This window comes from Pinus tabuliformis, chromosome Q (genome assembly GCF_031772625.1).
Source record: "Pinus tabuliformis cultivar Carrire ecotype Pingquan chromosome Q, CPIR1, whole genome shotgun sequence".
Taxonomy (NCBI): domain Eukaryota; kingdom Viridiplantae; phylum Streptophyta; class Pinopsida; order Pinales; family Pinaceae; genus Pinus; species Pinus tabuliformis.
In genome coordinates, this window is record NC_142296.1 from 526,289,014 (window position 1) to 526,311,800 (window position 22,787).

Here is a 22,787-nt window from a genome sequence, read left to right on the forward strand (position 1 = left end):
ATGATCAAGAGGAATTTCCCAGTCTGAAGGGGAAGCCTTATCTCATAGAACTTACCTCTTAGGCACATAAGTACTTAATGAGGGGGAAGATTGGATCCATGATACGAGACATACCAGGGGCGGTTTAATTAATACATGAAAATTGTGGATTTGTGTTGGAAAATGAAATTGCTTCTGGCGCAGACTCTATTGGACCGTCATGAGTCTTGGATGGACCTACTCTAATCTTTGGATCATTTGCATGGGAATTTGAAGGATTTTGATAGCAGGTTGGAGAGGATTAACCACATGTTGGAGAGGATAAAACACCATCTCGACATCTCCCCCATCAATTGGCAGACCTCCGACAGATCCAACAACTCCTATTCCGGTGGAAAGCTTTGATTCCAACCCCCTTGCTTGACTTTGATATGGTTATGGTTTTTTATTACATTTCTATAACTGTTTTTGTTCAAGGTCAGCGAGGCCAGTATCTATGTATTAGCTTGGGTTATGTAGTGATTATTAGTTTTAAGCTGTCTTTCTTGTCTCTAAGGAGAGTGCATTTTTGTCCTTGTGTAATTTCATGTTTTTGTAGTTAATAGAATTCACCCCACAAAAAATTACAGTTTAGTTAATTTTTATGATTTTTTTAAATCTAGACAATATGAAATATATTGTAAAATAAATATTTTTATACTTATCATAGATTGATGTCTATCGACATTTACCAACCATTTAATTTTTATAATTATGCTAATTATGAACAAAATTTAATTGTTTTATACCATTACATTTTCCATCATAAATTAATACTATAATTCTTAATAAAATTTTAACTTTTATTTATCAAATTAACTACACTATAACCATCTTTTATCAAATTACAATTTTTCATTATTAAAATTACATTTTAAATACATAAATAAATTCAACTATCCACTTTCATATAAATTTTATAATCAATTCCAATATAGATCCTCATAGACATATGACCAAGGAAAATCCAAAACTAACTTCATGATCCCAAAATATATCCATTATTTTAATTTAACTTTGGCCCCACCATCATAATATATGCATAATTAAATCCTTTATATTACAGTAATTTTGATTTTCTGCGGCAGCGTTGAACTCTCAGACAGACAAGTCACGTCTTTGTGTCATGTGCCCCTAACATGTAGTGGCAAGACATTAAACACGTTTCGTGCAATTTCCAATCACTTATATTTGTAGCTTTAAGAAATAAAGCTACAATTGTTTATGTAGTATTAATTTCCTTTATATCAGGCCATCACATATTGGAAACGGTTGTGTCTATTTTTCCTGAGTTTATACAGGTTCGAGATCCAGTTTTAGCGGGATCTTACAGGTTCAGGACTGACGAGTCAGAAGTTCCACTTTCTCACTCGTTCAAAACCTCGTGTTTTGAACATGAGCTTTCCTTCTAGGGAAACACCCAATCAATGGGTCTTGTCAGCAATACGCACTCACACATCGGGATGTAGACCCTCCAATCTAAAATAAATCGGACGGTGCACACTTCATCATCCGATCTGAAACAAATAAGTCTGTGGACCCTCGCATGCGTACAGAACATTTAATGCTTATTGCCCGCCTGAGTGTACCATCTTTCGTTTCAGCAAAATGTTAGAGTCGGAGAGGTCATAGACCTTTGTAGGCCGCGTGGAATTTGGAGCTTATCAGGTTCCGAACCCTTGATTCGTTGCCTGAAGTCCGCCCTCGGACGCGTTGGCACCAACAGGGTATTTGACGTCAAGAAAAAATGCTCGTCTATTATTGGGTTTCCCGACATCTTGATCTGTGAAGAAATGGAGGGTTGGGACTCTCCGAGTTTGAACTCCTCGCCTCGGTACCCGACGCGGTACCGGCGTTTTTGGGACGGGAGGATTTCTCGGGCAAGTTTTGATTTGTTGTGGTTCGAACGAGGGACTTGTTGTCCTATGAACCCTGACATCAGTCTATCTGTCTTTCGCTGCAATGCTTGATTCTCGGCGGGCCGCGGACCCTGGTGAGAAAGGTTTGTGCATATTCCGGGACCAGGATCGGCAGCCTCGATAAGCTACATGCATGGCAATAGACGTCACTTGCCCATTTGAGCGTTCGCCATAAAAAAAGGCAAATGAAATAAGTTGGAAGGACACGCTCTGTGGTCGTCCTGCCAGGCTGCCAGCTATCAATTTTGTTATTGAATGGAAAAATTAAAGAAAATTGAAGTCAGCGGAGCATTAATTGCAAGCATTTAGTTGTAGTATGGTTTCCATTTCCATGGAAGCTCACGAGAATACCTGTCACTTCATTTTATATTTCCGTGAGATTGATCGTTGTGCAGTGATTATTTCCAAGGATTTCTTCTGGATGTCAGCTTAGCTTGGTCATGGAAGATCATTGCGCATTTGTTTAAGAATATTTTAGTTATAGAGGCAGAAAATAAATGCTGTATTTTATTTCTTTGAAAATTGACATGATACCTTTGTTTGGACCTGAATTCTGTCCCGAGAAGCTCCTTACATTGCCACCTACAGGGCTTTGGACTATCGGCAGTATAATTATTTTATTTAAGAGTGAACCATTGGTGGAGAAGATTGACTTTTCTTTGTTGATCAGAAACTCACTGCGCTTCTGCAACTGGGCATTTTGTTCAACGGAGGTGAGAATGGAAACTGAAATAGATGCATTTTCGGCGCAATATGACGAGGAATCCTCCTGTTCTCTGATTCGAAAGAGTTCTAAGCTTTCAAGCTTGATTAGAAACTTGGAAGTTGTAGAAAGCACTGGTGAAAATGGTGAGGAGAATTGCAGCGGCGGGGAAGTGAATAATGGGATAATGGAAGATGCGGACCCATCTGAAAGAAAGCGCGTTGAAGAGATCTTCAGTCGTGAAAATAAAGAGCTTGCAGAGGGAGGATCCAATGGGCATTTCGTCATTATGAATTCTTCAAACGGCTCCTCAGTGATGGCCATGGCAACGGAGGCCACCGAGCCCGATAAGACGCAGCCAAACGCTAAGTCGGAATGGAGCGTATACTATGAGGAAGCTGAAGGTAACGTTCTCATCCCAAGTCTCAAGTTTAATGTTACATTTATTTTTCCTCCTAACGCAGATATTACAGTTAATAGAAGATCGGGATATTAGTACAAGTGACATGAACCTGTCGCCTTCACGTTTGCAAGCCTGAAAATAACCCTTTAAGCTTACGAATTTGCTTAGCCAAAGCAACACACATATTACCAGCCTATCGATTTTTTTATGGAATTCCTTTTTACTGAGGCTCTCCCGCCCCAGCATGTCAGTAGCTCATATCATACTTACAGTGCTTAACATTCTGCTTGTGAGATTGGAACCACCTGCAAGATTGATGAAGTTATTATCCTAGCCACGTAGAACACATTAGGATCCTTTCCAAGTAGATTTGGAAGTGTTGTATTTCTCAGCTGCTCTTGATGCATATATTGGCAGGGCTGAGATACCTAGACTGTAAATGCAGAGAAAATAACTTGATATTTTGCTAGAGGGAAGTTCCAACCTATTAGCGGGACATTCTTTTGTTGAAAGCTCAAAATAGCCTAAACAACCCTAAAATAGTATAATTACCATAAATATCCTTTTAGCTATAGAAGAGTTCAGTAACAATCAAGAATTACTAAAGCTAGCCAAATGACCCCTGAACAACTTACAAATTCTATAAGCTGGCCTGAAACAGCCAATAATGTGTCAGAAACAAGAAGTATATACGTTTTGGAGGGAGTTCTGTCTGAAAGAAAACATTGTTGCAAAAAAATCACTAGGTATCTTTGCATTTCCAACTAGAAAGAAACTGCTTAGTAAAACTGGAAATGGCACAGGAGTGCATACATGTCTTAAGATTGTCAGGCCAGGGTAACTCCAGAATGAGCAAAAGAAAAACTGATCTGTTATTTCATTAGAGAACTATTGTTTATATACAAAAAGGAGACGGAACAGTTCATCTTCTTGATGACTGTTCACGTTCCAGTTCACCCATCCGTTGAGGATTAGGTGTCAACATTCCCCCCCTTAATCTGAAGGGATGTTGGTGAGTCCAAGCATCGTTCTGAATCTTTCAAGCTTTTCTCTTCCAAGCGCTTTGGTGAAGATGTCTGCAATTTGCTCGTTTTTGGAACAATGACGGAGATGGATTGTTTTGGCCTCAACATGATGTCGGATCAGATGATATTTAGTATTGATGTGCTTAGTACGATCATGGAACTTTGGGTTCTTGGCCAACTTTATTGCAGAGGTGTTATCAATCATGAGTGGAGTTGATTGTATTTGTTTTACCTGCAAATCTTCAAGAATTTTCCTGAGCCACACAATTTCTTTCGTTGCTTCAGCTGCTGCCACGTATTCTACTTCTGTTGTGGAATCTGTTGGTACTGATTGTTTGCGTGATCTCCAGGAGACAGCTCCTGATTCAAGACTCATAGCATATCCTAAAGTAGATACCCCAGTTTCTTTGTCTCCATCGAAGTCTGAATCAGAGTATCCAATCAAGTTGAAGTCGTCCACCTGTGTATACTTGATTCCAAGGTCTTGAGTTCCCTTCAAGTACCTTAGAACTCTTTTTGCAGCAGACCAATGTCCCTCACAAGGCTTTTGCATAAACCTGGAGAGGATTCCAACAGCGAATGAAATGTCTGGTCTGGTAGTAGTGAGGTAGATGAGACTTCCTACAAGCTGTCTATACTTTGTTGCATCCTCAAATTCCTTTCCTTCAATAGATGTGAGCTTCAAGTTTTGTTCCATTGGAGTAGAAAGAGGATTGCACTCTGTCATGCCAAATCTGTTTAACAAATCTCCAATGTATTTCTTTTGAGAAAGAAATATGGATTTTGGATGTTGGGTTACTTCAATGCTAAGATAGTAATGAACATAGCCCAAATCAGTCATTTCAAAACTTTTTCCTAATTCTTTCTTTATGGATGCAATATAGCTTTCATTGTTCCCTGTCATTAAAAGATCATCTACATATACCACAAGATATACAACTGTTTTGCCAACTTTCTTGACAAATAAAGTTGCATCATCAAGATCAAAATGTTTGAAGTTGAGTTTCAGAAGATGCTCAGTTAGTTTTTCATACCAGGCTCGTGGTGCTTGTTTGAGGCCATACAAGGACTTCACAAGTTTGCATACTTTGTGTTCATGTCCTTTCATAGCAAATCCTTCAGGCTGGGACATAAAAACATTCTCTTTTAGATCTCCATTCAAGAATGCAGTTTTTACATCCATTTGATGGACTTTCCAACCGTTCTGAGCAGCTAGTGCAAAGAGTGTTCGGATGGTGGCCCATTTTGCTGTGGGGGCAAAAGTTTCCTCATAATCGACCCCTTCCTTCTGTGCAAAACCTTTTGCCACAAGCCTAGCTTTGTGCTTGTCAAGTGAGCCATCAGCTTTGTACTTGTTCTTGTAGACCCACTTGCAGCCAATTGGTTTGGTTCCAAATGGAGGATCAACCAGCTTCCAAGTGCCATTCTTTATGAGGGCATCATACTCCTTCTGCATCGCTTCTTTCCATTCATCATGAGAAGAAGCTTCTTTGAAGGAAGTTGGTTCAAAATCTGTAGACAAGTTCAATTCACAATCATAAGTAACATCCATATCAACAGGTGAATTAGAGTTATCTACATCACCTCCATCTTGTCGGTTTGTATTTCTGGTTCCTGTTTTTCCAATTTCATCAGGATGAACACTTTCAAGTGTCTTTGTCAGCCACTTTGGGGGACCTTTCTGAGATGGTCCAGGCTGCTCTGTTGATTGAGTTGGGACTGAGTCAAGATTGAGTCTCCCAATTCTATCAATTACATCACTTAAAGGATCATCCGGTGTTGGAGTTTCATGCAAGGGAGATTGTTCTTCAGAAGAAGATTCCATATGTTGATCTAGTATAGGAATCCCCCCTTCAAGATGTGGAATCTGATTCTCAAACTCTTGAAATGATTTCGTTTTTGTGAATCTATCCAAGCGATCAAGTTGCCGCTCAACAACACTGTCAGATTTGGATGATTCGAGAAAAATGACATCTCTAGATAAAACAAACTTTTTATTTACTTCATCATAGAGGCGGTATGCTTTAGATGTGTTTGAATACCCCAGGAAGATACACTTACGACTTCTAGCACCAAGTTTGTTTCTATGTACCTTTGGTATTAAAGCATAACAGGTGGAACCAAAGATCCTGAGATGTTTTACCGAAGGAACATGTCCATACCACAATTCATAAGGAGTCTTGTTTCTTATAGCACTAGATGGACATCTATTCTTTATATATGCAGCACATAGAACAGCATCAGCCCAAAACATTATCTTTACATTTTTGAAGAAAAGCATGGATCGTACCATATTCAAAATTGTTCTATTCATTCTTTCTGCTACACCATTCTGTTGGGGATTATAAGGTACAGTTGTTGATGTTTGATCCCATGTTGGCGAAGATAGTTTTCAAATTCATTTGACGTATATTCTTTTCCATTATCAGTGCGAATAGACCCAATATGAGATTGTGCATCATTTTCAATCCACTTATGAAAATTCTTGAATGTTTGAAAAGCATCAGATTTGTTCTTCAAAAAATAAACCCAACACATTCTGGTGTAATCATCAATAAATGTCATGATATATTTATTTCCATTTGCAAAAGGAACAGGCATTGGACCACATAAATCTGAATGAATGAGTTCAAGCTTCCTATGTGCTCTTGAATGTGAATCATGAAAAGACTGTTTGCTATGCTTTCCTAGAATGCAAGCATCACATTGCTTATGTTTTCTAGGAATTGTAGGCAAACTAGCAACACCATTTTTCTTTAATAAGCGAAGACTGTCATAGTTTAAATGTCCAAATCTAGCATGCCATAATAAACTTGATGGAAGTGTACCTTCTTCATGATGAGAAATATATGAGAAATGTTGTGCATGAGCAGAGGTTCCTTGCAGTTTAAGAAGTCTTTCTTCTTCTATTCCCCTCATGACAAGTGAGTGGTCAGATGCCTTTCTTACCTCAAGCTTTCCATCAAACATATGAATGGAGTGACCTTGCTGGCGGATGTGGACCAAGGACAATAAGTTTCTCTTGAGCTGTGGGAGATATAGAACATGATCCAGAAGAAAGTCTGGAAGACCAGGCAGTTTAAGCCTGATTGTGCCAAGCCCTGATGGCTTGATTTTTGACTGATCTGCAAAGTATACTGCTCCATCAACATTGTCAGTGAAATCTTCAAAAAAATCTTTCCTATGAGTCATATGACAGGTTGCTCCTGAATCAAGCAACCAATCATTTTTCGAAGAAGCAAGTGAAGCATTAAACAAATCTTCATTTACTCCAATGTTACATTGTGCCTCAATATAGTGAGCGGATTCAGGTGCTTTACCTTTGTCTGTGTCATCAGTTTTACCTTTCTGCTGGTTTCTTCTCTGCTCAATTTTGTCCCATGGTAGCTTGCATGTAGAAGCATCATGTGATCCATTTCGTTTGCAGCGAATGCAATGCAGATCTGCCTTTTCTGCTTGAGAATGTCTGCCCCCCTGCCTCTGAAGTATCTTCCTCTTCCTCTTCGTCCACCTCTTCCTCTTGTAGAATCTTGAGCAGGATGCTTTTCTTTATGAGCAAGGCAAACAGTCTCTTCAGAAGATTCAGGGATTGTCTTCTTTCCAAAGGCTTTCTCTCTTTCAGCAAACTTTTTCACAAGAGACTCAAAGGTTATGTCTTTAAGATTTCCATTTGCTTGTAAAGACTCAAGATAATTGGAGTAGGTAGGATAGAGTGCTTTGAGAAAGGCAATAAGAGAGATATCCAGCTCAACCTTAGTGGATTTAATATCATGCATTATAGACTTTATTTCAGATGCAAGAGCAAGAGCATCATTATTTTTCAGTTCAAGAGTGAAGAGTTTAATCATGAGCTGAACAACTTCAAGTGCAGAATGTGAATCATAGAGTTCTTTCAGCTTTTGTAAAGCTTCAAAGGCAGTGGAATAGGATGAAATATGACGACTTACTTCTTCATTTACAGATGCTGCGATCAATGCATAGGCTTTGCTGTTCTTGTTTTCCCAAATGACAAGTTCTTTATCTGATGTAGGCTGCACAGGGTCTTTGTCTTCTTCTCCGACACACACTCCTTTCCACAACTCATTGTAGATGAGGGTGTGTTTTACCATCCGAGACCATTTAGAATAGTTCTCCTTGCCAGTGAGAACTATTCCTACCATAGAGATGATTGAATGCATTCTGTCAAAAAATTTATGCTGATAAAGAAACAATGTTATACCTTCCACTTCTCAAGCATATAACATATTGCCATAAAAATTAATAAAATTTCATTTCACGCTCACCCCACCAATGAAAACAACAGCATTTTGAAAATGTTAGTTGACACCATTCACCATATAGTATTTTCACACCTCTGTATATTGACCAGACTTTTAAAAGAGACAAAATATTATTCAGTCCAGCGCAACAAAATAACGATAAATTAAAATGGTGTATAAAATGTAAATCTCAATGTCGCTGTTCTTCTTCCAGCACTGTTCTTCTTCTTCCCTGGGAAATCAAAAAAAAGATTTCGTTTTGTAGGATCCGATTCGGATTCAAGAATTAGAAAATTGATAGCTGAAAGGTTCGGATTCAAGAATTTCAAAAGCCCCAGTTGAGGCAATCGCCGGACCTGATCGGCCCCAATCTTAATATACCAGGTAGGAGAATATGTTCAGATGCTGTAAGAGCTGTGAATTTGTCAAATCAAGATATGACCAGGCCGAGTTCTATGAGTCAGACCTATATCTCTGAGTAGCAACGGATTCTGTAGAACCCCTCTCCAGCAGTCCGTCGCTCTCAGTGACGGGACGGAGGGAAGCACATATTAGCGCAGTCACGGTGGCGTCCGAGCACACGATGCAGTGACTGTTGTGATTCAATGCCCAGAGAAAAATAATAACTATACATAGAAGAGGGTTACTCTGCTATTCATCCGAATGATATAACTAACTGAGCTAAAAAGATCAACACACCACAACTAGAACCGCCACAACATTTGGAACTTTTATTCGACGCAAACTATCAACGTCTAATCGATAACTGAGCTAAAAAGATCAACACACCACAACTAGAATCGCCATAGCATTTGGAACTTTTATTCGACGCAAATTATCAACGTCTAATCGATAGACCAGCGTACCAAAAAAACGTTAATCTACTCAAAGTCGACAACAGTCATTTTATGCAACAACCATTACATTCACATACCTATAAGATCACACTATTCACTGAATCTTCATTAATACCAATCTCGATATTTCCGCTGCTCGGCTTTGATTGTCATAACTTTAATTACCTCCACCAACATATTCCCCAAACCCAGATTCAGTCTGTTCATAACGTCCAGCAGTTCCGGTCAATCCGTGACGCTGTCAAGAGCAAACCCCGCTGCCTTCAATGGGAATTGAGGCGAACCGTCTACCGCCTCAATGAGCGTTGGGTCCAACGCATCTCTGGGCAGCGACAGAGGTGGTGCAGTGCACCATCATTTCTGGGCAGGCAAACGTTCAGGCAGAGGCGCCAGGCAAACGTTCAGGCAGAGGCATTATTAGAGGAGTTACAAGGAATCTGGGACCTGCGCTCTGATACCATGTCAGGCCAGGGTAACTCCAGAATGAGCAGAAGAAAAACTGATCTGTTATTTCATTAGAGAACTATTGTTTATATACAAAAAGGAGACGAAACAATTCATCTTCTTGATGACTGTTCACGTTCCAGTTCACCCATCCGTTGAGGATTAGGTGTCAACAAAGATTTAAATTGTTAGGTTATAGGCAGGAATTCTGTAATATCTGAGAATTGCCAAAGCTAGCCAAAGTAGCTCTCTAAAGATCACAAATTCTATAGTATGCCTCAAAACAGACAACTATGTGTTGGAAATACCGAAACATTTGGTTTCGGAGATGATATTTTGTTTTAATCTAAACGTCTTGGCTAAAGGATTACTTACGTGTTACTAGGTGACAGCATAAGTCTCGAGGATGCTTCCATTAAACTTTAATGTGTCGTGTATCCATCGCCTATCAATGAGTGGGACACTGTTTTGCTCATATAGGCATATGACCTCCAGCCCAACTTATGGCCATGATTTCTTCCACCATTTGACATCCCTTTTCTGGGGTGCCGTGTGGTTTTGGAGGAGATGTTTTCTTTTGAAGTAAACGTTTTGGCTAAAAGGTTACCTAGTTTTATTCTCATGATGGTGTAAGTCTCGAGGATGCTTCTTCTAGGCTTTAGTGTGTTGATTATTCACCACTTTTGAATAGGTGGAACAGTATTTTGCACTTAATGGCGTATGACCTCCAGACCAAATGAATGGCTACAATGTCTTCTGCCATTTGATGTCCCTCTTCAGGGGGTGTACCACTTCATGAGGGAAATTCATGTCCCTTTTTGTAAGTGAACCTCGGAGGCAATAACAACGCCCCATTTTCACAACACAACAAGTCCCCTTTGACTGAAACTGCTTAGTAAGGCTGGAAGTGACACAAAACAACTCAAACAACCAAATTTCTAACATTGCTTTGGCAACATTTAAATGTTTTCAGTGTTGGACGAAATGTTTCATTTCTCTGAAGTATGCCTTACAACACAACTTTTTAAGTTTTAATATTTCTTGTTTTTCTGTAAATGATGTATGTTTTGTAATAAAATTTTGTGCATCTTGGCAAGTCTCTGAATATGAGTTGAATATTAGTCATTCATGCTGTTTAGATCGACGAAATTTTTGGGTCAATTACTGCCTATTGGCTTATGGTACATCCTCTTGGATTTAGTATGTTTGTTAAATAATGTAATTACGCGATATTATATATGTGATGACTTATACAATGGGAAATGACCCAATTGTATAGTGCAATATGGGAAGGGATTGTGTAATGTGCCTAATTTTGTTAGTGCAAGAAATTACTTAGGAGTTTGCCCAATTTTGATAATATTTATTAAAAGAGGGCAAATATCATTTTATTAGGAAAAGGTGGCAAAATATCATTATGTAGGAAAATGTAGTTTTGTTACCCAAATTGTACAGGCAATATGCGACAACGCTCAGGGCGAGGGCTGTCACTCTGAAGCCCACCCTCTCCATTCTAGCTGTCTCCTTACAATAGACTATGGGGTGTAGTGCCTATGAAATGTGAAGATGAGAAACTCGTTGGCAACCAACAAGTCTGTGAGACACAACTGAATGGCCTAGCAACTTGGTTAATTAAGCAAGCTCAATGATTAGATTAGATTTATCTTGAAAGACTAGTGTCTTAAATGGAGTCAAATACTTGCTTTATATGATGTATTACTATCCTAGATGAAATGCAAATCCTACAGTCTAAGTGAGATGCAAAATCTTGTTCTATTTTAAATTATATGCCTATCTACATGAATCTTTCCTCTCAACTGTTTTGAGGCTAGTCTCTAGAGTAGGTTGTGAGAGAGAAACCAAGGGGAAGCAAGCTATGGCTTGATTAATGATCTCCCCTATTGACTTTTAACCACTCAATATGAGTGATTACTCTTAAGGTGAGATTGTTAAGATTTTTAAATACTTGGAGACAAATGATGATTTTCAACTTGAAACAATGAAGTACTTAGACAATGAACAATTGATAATCTTCACCACAAGAGAAAGTGCTCAAGATAAACGATGCCAGAAAGTGTTGCCAATGTTACCAATAGACAATTGATAATCAAATTAACAAGATCAATGCTTCATTCAGTAACTAGATAAGGATCTTTTAAACACAATTAGGAAATTTTCAACATTATGACAATGGAACTTCAATATGCTAATTAGATACACAAGAGAGAGATTAGATTCCTTATGGACACAATTAGATCTCTTATCACAATTATGATTAAATTTGATTAAGGTGCTTTAAGAGTGACTTAGATTGTAAATCCACAAGAGCTATTTTCTCAACAATCTTAATAAAAAGCAGTGCATCCAGTTATCCAATAACAATGATAGCAATGAGAAACAAGAGCATTAATCACAATGTACTCTTAGAGCCAACCTTATCAAACAATTACCAATCCAATCAGAGCACTTGTGTTTATTAATGTAATTAGAAATATGCTTATGCAAGGGTGCATAATGGATGCCGATGATGCAAGAATGCAATGGATATACAAAATGGGGCAGCCAAGAGACCAATGATTGCAGCAGTAAGAAAATCACCCATTTCCACTAGAAAACACTTATCCAAGATGCACATGAGACAAGGAACAAATGCCCACTGAAATTAGATAACTTCCAACACCTTTTGCCACCACCGTAAATTTCATATCAGACCTTTATGGAGTGTATGACAATCTTCAATAAATGATCAAATATGCCAAGAGATGCAAGCTTGAACAATGCCAATGATGAGATATGCTTGTAAATTGATTATTTGCCAAGATTATGTTATTTTACCACTGCTGTAGATGAATTTATATGGCTGTAGCAAACTTATCAGATCTGGAGATTACCCAACAGCCCACAAGAATCCACTTGAATGGATCCTATTACCCACCATTTTGTGGGTGATATCCTAAGCATAAATTTTTTCTCCAAGATGGTCTTCTCAGTCGGTAGTCAACAACCCCTTATAGCCACCAACTAGCTCGTTGTGCCATTTCTTCGCCACCTGAGCCAACCATGTGGCCCTCACCAATCTGCCATAATCGTATGTTTGAAGATGGGCCTCGTGAACCTAAAGTTATGTCTTGTCATTTGGTAATTGAGTATTGTAGTTTGCTTATCATGGACACTTCTGGGCATGGATTAATGGGGGATTCGGCAAAAAGAATGGGCTAGGCTTGTGCTCTTGTCCCCTATACCCCTTTTGGATGTTAATCTTGGATTCTAGTCACATGGGATCTCTTTTACTGGCCCTTCGGCTTTAGGGATGTTATTACATGGGAAACCTCGATTTAGGTTGTGTGGTCTTGCTCCCTCATCCATATATATTACTCCCCTTCTACTCAGTATAACCCCATTCATCATTTTTCCCACCTGGGTCCACATTCCTCCAATGGGTCCACATAGGGTTAGCTTTCCCCTTCCCCTTGCCTACACCCTTGGTCGAGCCTGGAATGATGCCTCGGAGGTTGATGCAGCTGAAAAGAAAAGTGAAAGCATAATTGGCCACATTCAACAGGAAAATGTACCACAAAATACAAAAGATGGTCGGGACAAACACATTTAGCACGTGGGAAAAGAAAATACATGAGCTCTACCCCATCATCACGACCATCACCCTGGTTCCTACAGGCCCTAGATGAACCTACTTTATCATTTAGGAACCCATGATTGTCCCAACCCCTGGTGGGCAATGAACTGCCCTACCTTAAAGGGGTCATCCATTGCTATATCTCACGCATCATGCTCTTACCCCTTGAGCCTCGAGCATTTAATTAAAGAAAAATCATAAAAGACAAAAGGAATATAAAGAAGGGTGGAAAAATCAAGGCCGGGGCACCTCATGTACCATTATTGCTCCCTCCTATACATTACATACCCAAGTGTGGGCTTCCCTTTTACTAGCTACCCTTGTACCCCAGCATGTGGCCCATGGCTGCCCCTTTTCATTCCCTACTCCATTCATCCCTATGCCACCACCTTTTAAAGGATGTAACTTGGACATATTATCCCCTTTATAAGTAGATACCACTTAATGGGATACTTGGTTGACCCCATTTGGAGCTTGGAAACATTAGCATATGCCAAAGCCCATTATGGAAGGACATGCCATTATGAAGTCCCCACCTGTTGTCCATGGTTTGTACGCTCTTTTACTCGATATCCTTGATGACTTGTTGTATTGGAAGGCTAGGGGATGCATTAGATCTTATGCAAGATTGTAGATGGTCTTTGTCTTGGGTTTGGTCTCCCTATACGGGGTCCTAACCCTCCTGAGGGTTACATTGGCACATTTAGGGTGTGTGTTCAGAGCCATGGGCCTCCATAGCAGTAGACATCCCTAGAGATGTTCAGAGATTGGTCAAGATTCACCTATTGGACGAGGAAGATGCACTTGGTTCACTTTTGCCCAGCCAACCCCACTGTTGTACCATGCACTTGGCAGATGACCCAGGACTTGTATGTTGATGTGGCATCACTTACACCATCCTCTGAGCCCTTGCAGATGGTCTACAAGAATCTTCGACATACTTGGAGACTCATGAGGTCACTTGTGTGTCCTCACAGCCATTGGGAGCACCACAGGTTTATTATGTGGAGAACAAGGGGCGAACCCCTTGTCATTACTTTTGGAAGTCCAATTCATCATTTTAGCACTTATGGACTTCATCAAGCCTCTTAGAGAGCCCAACGGCATGCATTATTGATTATTTGACCTCTTGGAAGGCTTGTTATTTTGTTTATGAGCTAGTTTGATGAGCTTGTCACCAAAAGATAGTTATTTGTACATTACTTTTATTTGATGGGCTAATGTAGGCTCAAATTAGATAATTCGAACTCCTAATGAGTATATAAATATGAAAGACATGATTTCATTTTGTATAATCACTTGGATTGGATCTTTCTCTCTCTTGAGAATTTTGATTTTCCTTCTTGGTGGAAGAAATTGGAGCATGGATGAATTTTGATGTTTGGATTGCATTTTCTTATCTTGGAGCTTCTTAATTGGCAAATGTATTGATGGTTGGATATATTATCTTACATGGAAGTACAATTTTGATAATATTTTCTTTTACTTTGTCACATACATTGATCATGGGATTTTCACTATTTTAGGGCTAATTGTTGCATGCATTCGCTGCTTCATTGTGGAATTATGTTTCTATATAGCATATGTCTATGTATGGGCCATGTTTGTTGAACCAATTTTCCTAGAGATCGAAGTTATCTTGATAAGCTATCTTGATTTGCAAACGAACTATAAATGCTTTAAGGTCACTCTCCTTTTGCCTAATGCTAAATGAAGTTGCCCTTAAAGCCTCCTTGAGCTACAAACAAGATCCACTTTCATAATTCTTCTTGACTCCATATCCCTGAAGGAATTAAGCATTGATCAACCATAAGGTGATCACCTTAAAACCTCTTTTTCTTCACTTTTCCCCCCTTTTCTAGGTCTAACCACGCTGGGCCACCTAGGGCATCATTTTCCCGACAAAGTAGCCATAGAAAAAGTTCGATCTCCTGGCCACTATTGCGCTGCTGTGTCCTCAAGGTCTCCTCCAAATTTGAGGAAATTCCGACGGTGGGATTGCGAAACATCCCAAGCCCTAGCCTTGAGACCAAACTTTGCCATGGTGTTCCCTAGGCTAGCACCTCATAGGATGAATTTGGAACCTCTAGGTGGAAACTCTTGTTTTGATCCTTTCCCCCTTCCTTATTTAGGTTAAGATCATCATTGGTTTCTAAACTTCCTTCCCTTAACCTAACCTAGGTCCACTTGGTCTCGTGTGGTCCCATACCTTTGAAAAGTCAATTATTCAAAAACCTCTTGGGAAACCAAGTTCAATAAGGATTTTGGGGTTTTGGAAGCTCCTTTACAATTCACACTCCTCGAACCTAGCCCTCAAATCCTCATCCCCTTATCCTAGAAAACTATGTACCTTGCTTGATAAGCAAGCAAGTCCCATTCTTGAGCCTCCCCAAGGAATGGGTCCCCGAGATCACTTCACACCAATCTTAGTTGATCTATCCTTTATAAGTGATTCTCTATATATTGGGTCTCCTCCCATCGGTGAAAGTCCGTAAAGAGTAGGATGTGAAAATTCGATTATCCGAATTCCTACTGCAGCGACTAATTAAATTCCTCCTACTTGTTAATTTCTGAATCAAGTTATTTACAGTGTTACATAGTAAACATCAAAATAAAATCTATTGCAACCTCACAATATAAAATACCGCGGAAACAAAACACTGCATAGGAGAGAAATAAACACACACACAGATAATACACCGTTATTTTTGGACCAATGTCCCCGGGAAAACCCAACTTGAGAAAACCGGTGCAACAACTAAGGGTTTTATTATCATGAAGTAATAATTTGAGTACAAATCATTAGATGCCCAAACTGGAAATCTGATACAGAGAATAAACTGGCAAAGAGGTAGTGAGAAAAAACACACATTGTAACTAACGATTGGAGTTTGATCCAAGCTCTGGATGGCTAGCCCCACGTTGCCTCTGCGCAGTCTCTGCGTTAGCCTACGCAGATCTGCATCACAGCCTCTAGGAACCGCGTCTCCTCCTCCTCTGATCTTATGCTGACTGGAATTTCGACCCTCTGGCCCTCCAGTCTCACACCCAGGCTTCCGAATCTAGATCTTGACTGCTCCTAGCAAAAATACGGACTCCCTCTGAAGCTCTGCGCTGCCTCTGCGTGGCACTGCACTGCCTCTCTGAACCTCTTGTTGCCTTCTCTGCCTTGCACTCTTCGGAACTGGAAAATGCTCCTCTGGTCTACTATCCCTGCCTCTCACTGCAAGAATATCACTCGATCTCTCTCCGACAACTGAGCACTGCTACTCTTGAGAAATTCGATCTCTAGATCTCACTATCTCGGTGTGTTCTCCAAGTGCCCATCAAGCTCCTTATAATTTCTCGTTGGAGCACCAACGGCCAAGATTAAAACATAATCAAAGGCTAAGATTAACTGGGAGTTGATCCTCGTCTTTATCTAGAAGATTCACACCAGATTTAATTAATACCCTTTAATTAATCATATTTCCTAAGTTTAGACTTAGGAATACATTAAAAATGATTAATTATTTTAATTAAACCATCTCTAGGTGGAATTTTACCAAACGATTTTTGGGTATTGGAGAATGCATGTGTCTTAGCCTCTCTGCAAAATCTCGAGGCTAGAACGCAACCGATGCTACAGAAATCAACATAGGAAGCTTTAGTTGTGGTGATAGTGGGCTTTAGCTTCATTGTTGCTATTGACCTAGCAAGTGCCCCTCTAGGCCCCCTTGCTAGTTTGAGCAATAACAGATCCAACATGACTTTAGATTAAATCTTAATGCCTTAGGTAAATTATTTAGTGAATTTAGGCTTGATTTAGGTGCTCTTAAGCCCTAAATATATTGTTGACACAAAATGCTTCAGAAATTAAAATGAGAACAATGATAGGAATGAAGGGTTAGAGAGCGAACCAAGAGGCCTACTGGCCTTGTAGGCAACTAGAGAGGCTTCCAATGAACTTGACTACCTGCAAACACCATGATAGCTCTAGAATCGTTGCAAAACCAAATATTAGAGATGAAATATTGAATCAATGATTGAAAAAGGCCAAACTAGGGCTAGAAGAAGCACCAAAAAATGAGGCTAGAGGCCTAGCAAGGGCAATGATGAGGGGGAAAGGCCCAGAAGGCTCATGGCTAGGTTGATGTAGGGCAAGGAAAGGCCCTTTTAGGGCATGCGGCTAAGGGATAAGCCCTTAGGGCTTGCGGTTAGGGGTTGGAGGGGGCCAAGGGCCAAAGGAGGCTCCCCAAGCCCATAACAAGGGCAAAAATGGGAGGCTGAAGCCTCTAAAGGCCTGCGACTAGGCAAATAAAGAGGGTCAAGGGCCTTAAGAGGCCACGACAAGCCCTAAAAGGGTTGCGGCCAAGCCAAGAGGGGGATCAAGGGCCTGAAAATGCGTAGAAGGCTCACGGCTAGGTTGGAGAAGGAGGACGCCTAGGCCTAAGTGCCTCAATTTTTTTCAGAAACCTGCAATTGCTAAAAATACCAAAAATTGCCAAAATGTTGGACGACTTGCCTTCTTCGGCTGGATGTTGAGTTGCTGGAAGTTGGGGAGGCTAGATCTTACCCTAAAGGGCCTAGATCAACCTTCCTTGCTTGGATGAATAGCCCAGAAAATTTTGCTACTTGAAACCCTTGAGCTATCACCTGCAAAAATGAATAAAAAATTCCAAACCCCAAATATATATACAAAAATATAAAACCCTAAATACCTAGGTGATGCAAAATAACAAGGTTTAGAAAAATAATTTACAAATATTTACAAATTAAATTTACAAGCTCTCATTAGCAAATAAATTCCTTTTAGCCCCCAAAACAAATAATAATTTTGAAGAATATTTTTTAATAAATGCCAGTGGATGAATAATTTCAAAAGATAGATATTGGCCAAAACCCTTTGGCAAAATTAATTGCCACAACAAAATCTCAGAGCCCAAACATAGTTGACTCTTCCCCATAGTCTGTGACTTGGAGCCCAAGGGTTGACAAACCTATAAATCTCTAAAATTTTCTCAACATAAAATTGTTAGATCATATGGTGAATCAGATCACCTAAGATAGCATGTATCTATAGAATTTGCTTATCATCGACAAATGAAATAACAATCGAAAACTTTATTTAGCATAATATAGGATCACACATAGCTAACATGTACCATAGATCAACAAAAGAAGAACACCATGAACTGAACCCCAAAGTCTTTCTATTATGATAAAATAATGTTCTCAGCAGAGCAGCAACTCAATACCAGCATTACAAAATTTTTCAGATAATCCAAAGATATCAAATAGAAGCTAAATGGCTTCTTTATATAGAGAAATACCTCCAAGTGAAAAATAACGACTAGTTTGCTTAATCCTCGTCAAAATAATCTCGACTATTGAAAATAGTTTGATCACCTTTTAATCTCTACAGTCGAGTTTTTATTTTTGAGGAAAAATTCGATTTTTTTTTAAATCCACTTTTAATTAATCTAAAACTTAATATTTTGGATTAATTTCCTCATAAATTTGACTTTGACTTAACCACCAAGGTCCAAGGGCTTAAATTTTCCTAAAATATCCATTTTTCCCTTAGTGGGGGACCTTTAAAAATTAACTTTCCTTTGACCCACTAATTTTTGATTATTTTCCACTTGGAGAGAAATTAATTTCTCTATAATTATTTTTTTGGCTCAAAATTAATTAATTCTTTGGCTTAGGATTTGAATATAATTTAGCCATAAAAATTAATTAATTCACACTAGAGGGGATTTAATGACTTTTCCACCCTCAAACTTTTTTTAGCCATGGTTTCTGATAGCGAACATCATGCACTAAAATATTTTTTACATCAAATAATTACAAATTCAACTCTTAGAAGGGGAAATACACATGTAGACTTAGACCCGCAATAACTTACCCAATTCTGCGACACAATATGGTCTAGTATGAAACCAAGTGTGCTTGTAATAAAATAATTTAGCCAATGTGCTAAAATTATTCCCAAACACCCTGTTACAATAGACTTGATATAACATTAGGACTCACCTAAGATCTTGTCGACGAATTCTACCCTAACTTTGTGGTTTAAGCTGGAAGAAAAACTCTGCTGATCTGTGTTTAGAAACGCACATAATTTGGTGAGGTTAAAAAACTTCCTAGGATGGAATCCTTTGCCAAAATCAGAGACTTACCTATGTGTTGTTACATAATTAATTGGTCATATTAGCATCATTTACAGTACAATTTGCAAAAATTGGGTTTACAATGAAATCAACATGCTAGTTGATGACTTTGTTCTTCTAAAAAAATTTCTCCACTTCTTTGTACTATGTTTCCTTGGATTGTTAACAATGTGTGGTCAACATCTCGCTCTACATGGGGACATGTCACTTCGATGAAAGAATGTGAGAAACCAAAATCCTGTATCCAAGAAAACAAAAGTCCATCAAATAGATATCCGCTCAAAATCAAAATCGTCATGTATATATAAAACATCTGTTGGAATATAAAAAACTATTCTAACATGTAAAGCCCTAATTGTGTAATTTTAACCAAAGAATATAAAGCCCTAACTTTATACACAGTGACTGGAATTTAAAGAAAAATTAAATTTGCAGGAGAATACCTGGAAATCAGTTGAAGATGTTTTGGAGTGTTGTTCCCGCTGCTGCAATTACCAAACCACCATTTTCCTCCCAGCCTATCTGGGGTCTACCTATACGGTCCCCAGATCTAGAAGATGAGTCTTCTGGTCCTTGTGCCCAAAACCCCAAGAACAATCAAGCTCAAGCTCAATGTCTAGCTCAATGTCTGTAACTCAGTTAAAACTTCCTGCTCTGTCTCTTTCCAACTCAAAACGAATTTCCCACAGTCTGAAACAAAAATGGTGTGTTTTTCTTTAGCCCTCCTTCGTTCCTTATATATTTAAATCCACTGCCTTCCAACCACCTTACTGTCAACCTCCTCCTCCTCCCTTCCAATGACTCATGCTTCCTTTCACTGCCATCCTCATACATTCTGGACCTTTCCTTATTATAATTAAATTAAAATATCATTTAAATAAGCTTTTGGTTAATTATATGATTATTTCAAACAATAATTTATGTACATTAATGACATGGGTTATTAATAAGAATAATTAAGTAGTAAAATGATAAGTATTAATACTATTTAATAACTAAAATAATAAAGAGATATTTACTATTTTTATTTTTATTTTAGAGTGTCATGTCTAGGACAAGATCTATTTTCTTAATGGTTTAGGTATTCAATTTAGTATATTTTTCTTTAAATAATTAATTTGTTTATCCTTTATTTAGACATCATTCATAATCAATTAGTAAGTATATTAGTGCAATGCATGCGATGCATGCATATGTAGCTATCATATGCATGCCTCGTACACATGCTAATACTCTTATTCTGTCTGTAATTTAGGATGGGGACACGTTGCTTCGTTGAAAGAATGTGAGAAACCGAAATCCTGTATCCAAGAAAACAAAAGTCCATCAAATAGATATCCGCTCAAAATCAAAATCGTCATGTATATATAAAACATTTGCTGGAATAGAAAACACTATTCTAACATATGAAATATAAGGACATAAAACTCAAATGCATGAAAAGAAAACTAACTAATGACATAAATAAAATCCTAAGTAAGAGTGTAGGGTTAGAAATACAATACAGAAGATGCCCTATGGCATCAGATGTCATCCTTGTGGCACAATCTGGAACACCTGTTTGCTTATAAGTAGGTCGATAGGTTGTTTGTCAGATGTCCCTTGTTGAATTCTAACCCTTTTTTACTGGTGACTGCTCTACATATCTTTGTCAAATTCAAACCTTCTTATTTTCTTGCTTAGAAGATGAGATGAAGAAAAATGATAGATAGGCTGGAAGAATTCAGTCACAACTGCATTACATTTTGAAGGATGACCCTATGGTTCAATTTCCTCATCATTGTCTGGCCTCTTTGGATTTTCAACATGATATCTCCTTTCTACTTCTTTGTATAACCTGACCATACCACATGTTGCAGCAAGAATAGTAGCATATGATAGATCCAACTGAATATATCCTCCTAAGTCGGCTGCGAACTTCTTGGATAAAAGCATTCCCCATACATCTGGCACATCTATGATCACTATGTCCATGGTGATAATTTTATATGGATAGTTTGCCAAGGAAACTTGCAAGTCTTTAACCACACCAAGGACTTCAATCTTCTTTGAATCCATAGAGAAAATGTTGTGATAGGGCCTTGAAATTCTTAAGTTTAACTAGTCCATAACTTTCTTAGTCATGACATTAGTTGAGGCCCCAGAATCTAGCATACAATTGTGAAGCAAGCGATCATTAACTTCTAAAGTCAGGAAGAAACACTGATTATCTTCATTCGTCATGTAACAATTCAAATCCTTTAACTTAATTTCTTCATATTTTTGGTGCACATTAGTCTTATCCTGTTGAGCCATGCCTAAAGCCTTGAAAAATGCAGCTCTTTGGGAAGGAATCTTTAAAAGTTCTAACATTGGAACAAAAATTTTAACATTGTTTATCCATGCAGCCCAATCAATTTTCAATCCTGATTGATAACTTTTAGATGCAACCTGTTGTTTATTCTGATTTTGATCTTTTCCCTTCTTTTGATATGTGTAACCTTTGCTTCTAGCAATTTCTAGAATCTGCTCCTGAGATGGAGTTTCACCATACATCTGTGTGATAGGATCCTTTTCATCACTGAAATTATTGATGGTGAAAGATGAAGGGATCATGTCCGTGCAACGACTTTCCTTTGAAGAATTCTGATTGACATTATTTATCTGTTCACTGGTTCCTTCATCTAGGAGTCTTCTAGTGATGGCACATGAACTTTCTTCGTGGAATCCCTCACAGGGTTTGCAAAATGGAATAGGTCGATTGGCAATATTGGCAGACTCAAGCGGAGTGGGAGGCCTTTGATCATTGGAGGATTCCTTTTTGGCCATGGATTATTGTTACCTCTGTTATTATTCCTAGGTTGAACATTTTGAGCTTGATTTCATTCCATTTGAATCAGCCTAGATTGCATGACACTCATTTCTCTAGCATGCTCAATTCTCATTTCTTAATCATTTGAGTTAATTCCTTAATTGGGTCATGCTCTACCTCCTTTATTTCCTTTCCTTTAGCTTTGACCGGACCTCTTTCAAAACTAGGAATTTTTGATTTACCAGATGCTTTCTTATCTTTTTTCTAACTCTTCGGCTATAGCTTGAGTAAAGCTAAATCAATTGGTTTAGCACATCTTATTTCATAAGATGTATCAACAACAAATGCTTCAAGATACTGCTCTAACAGAGATTTGTCTGGAGGCTTATAGTCCTGAGTCATTTCTTTGATAATACCATTGAACCTTTGATTAAATTCTTCAACTATTTCATTTTCATTCTTCTTAATGCTGTTGATGGCTTTGAACAAATATCTTCCTTCTTTCTTGTCCCCATATTTACCCTTAAATGCATTGATGATAACTTGCAGAGAATCAAAAGAGTTATCAGGCTTGTCTAA

General features: G+C 38.5%; 1 protein-coding gene across 3 annotated transcripts in view; it reads left to right on the plus strand.

Annotated features, from left to right (window-relative positions):
- Positions 1-1,571: 1,571 nt before the first annotated feature.
- The window catches only part of LOC149220522 (uncharacterized), a 398,953-nt gene continuing 377,737 nt past the window's right edge, over positions 1,572-22,787 (plus strand). Inside the window, exon 1 of one of the 3 annotated variants that reach the window (XM_089384792.1) lies at positions 1,572-3,044. In XM_089384792.1, the coding sequence (XP_089240918.1) occupies positions 2,435-3,044 (610 nt within the window). In that variant the 5' untranslated portion in view covers positions 1,572-2,434. The remainder of the gene's footprint in view (positions 3,045-22,787) is intronic. The other 2 variants (XM_089384793.1, XM_089384794.1) reach the window with 2 other exon arrangements.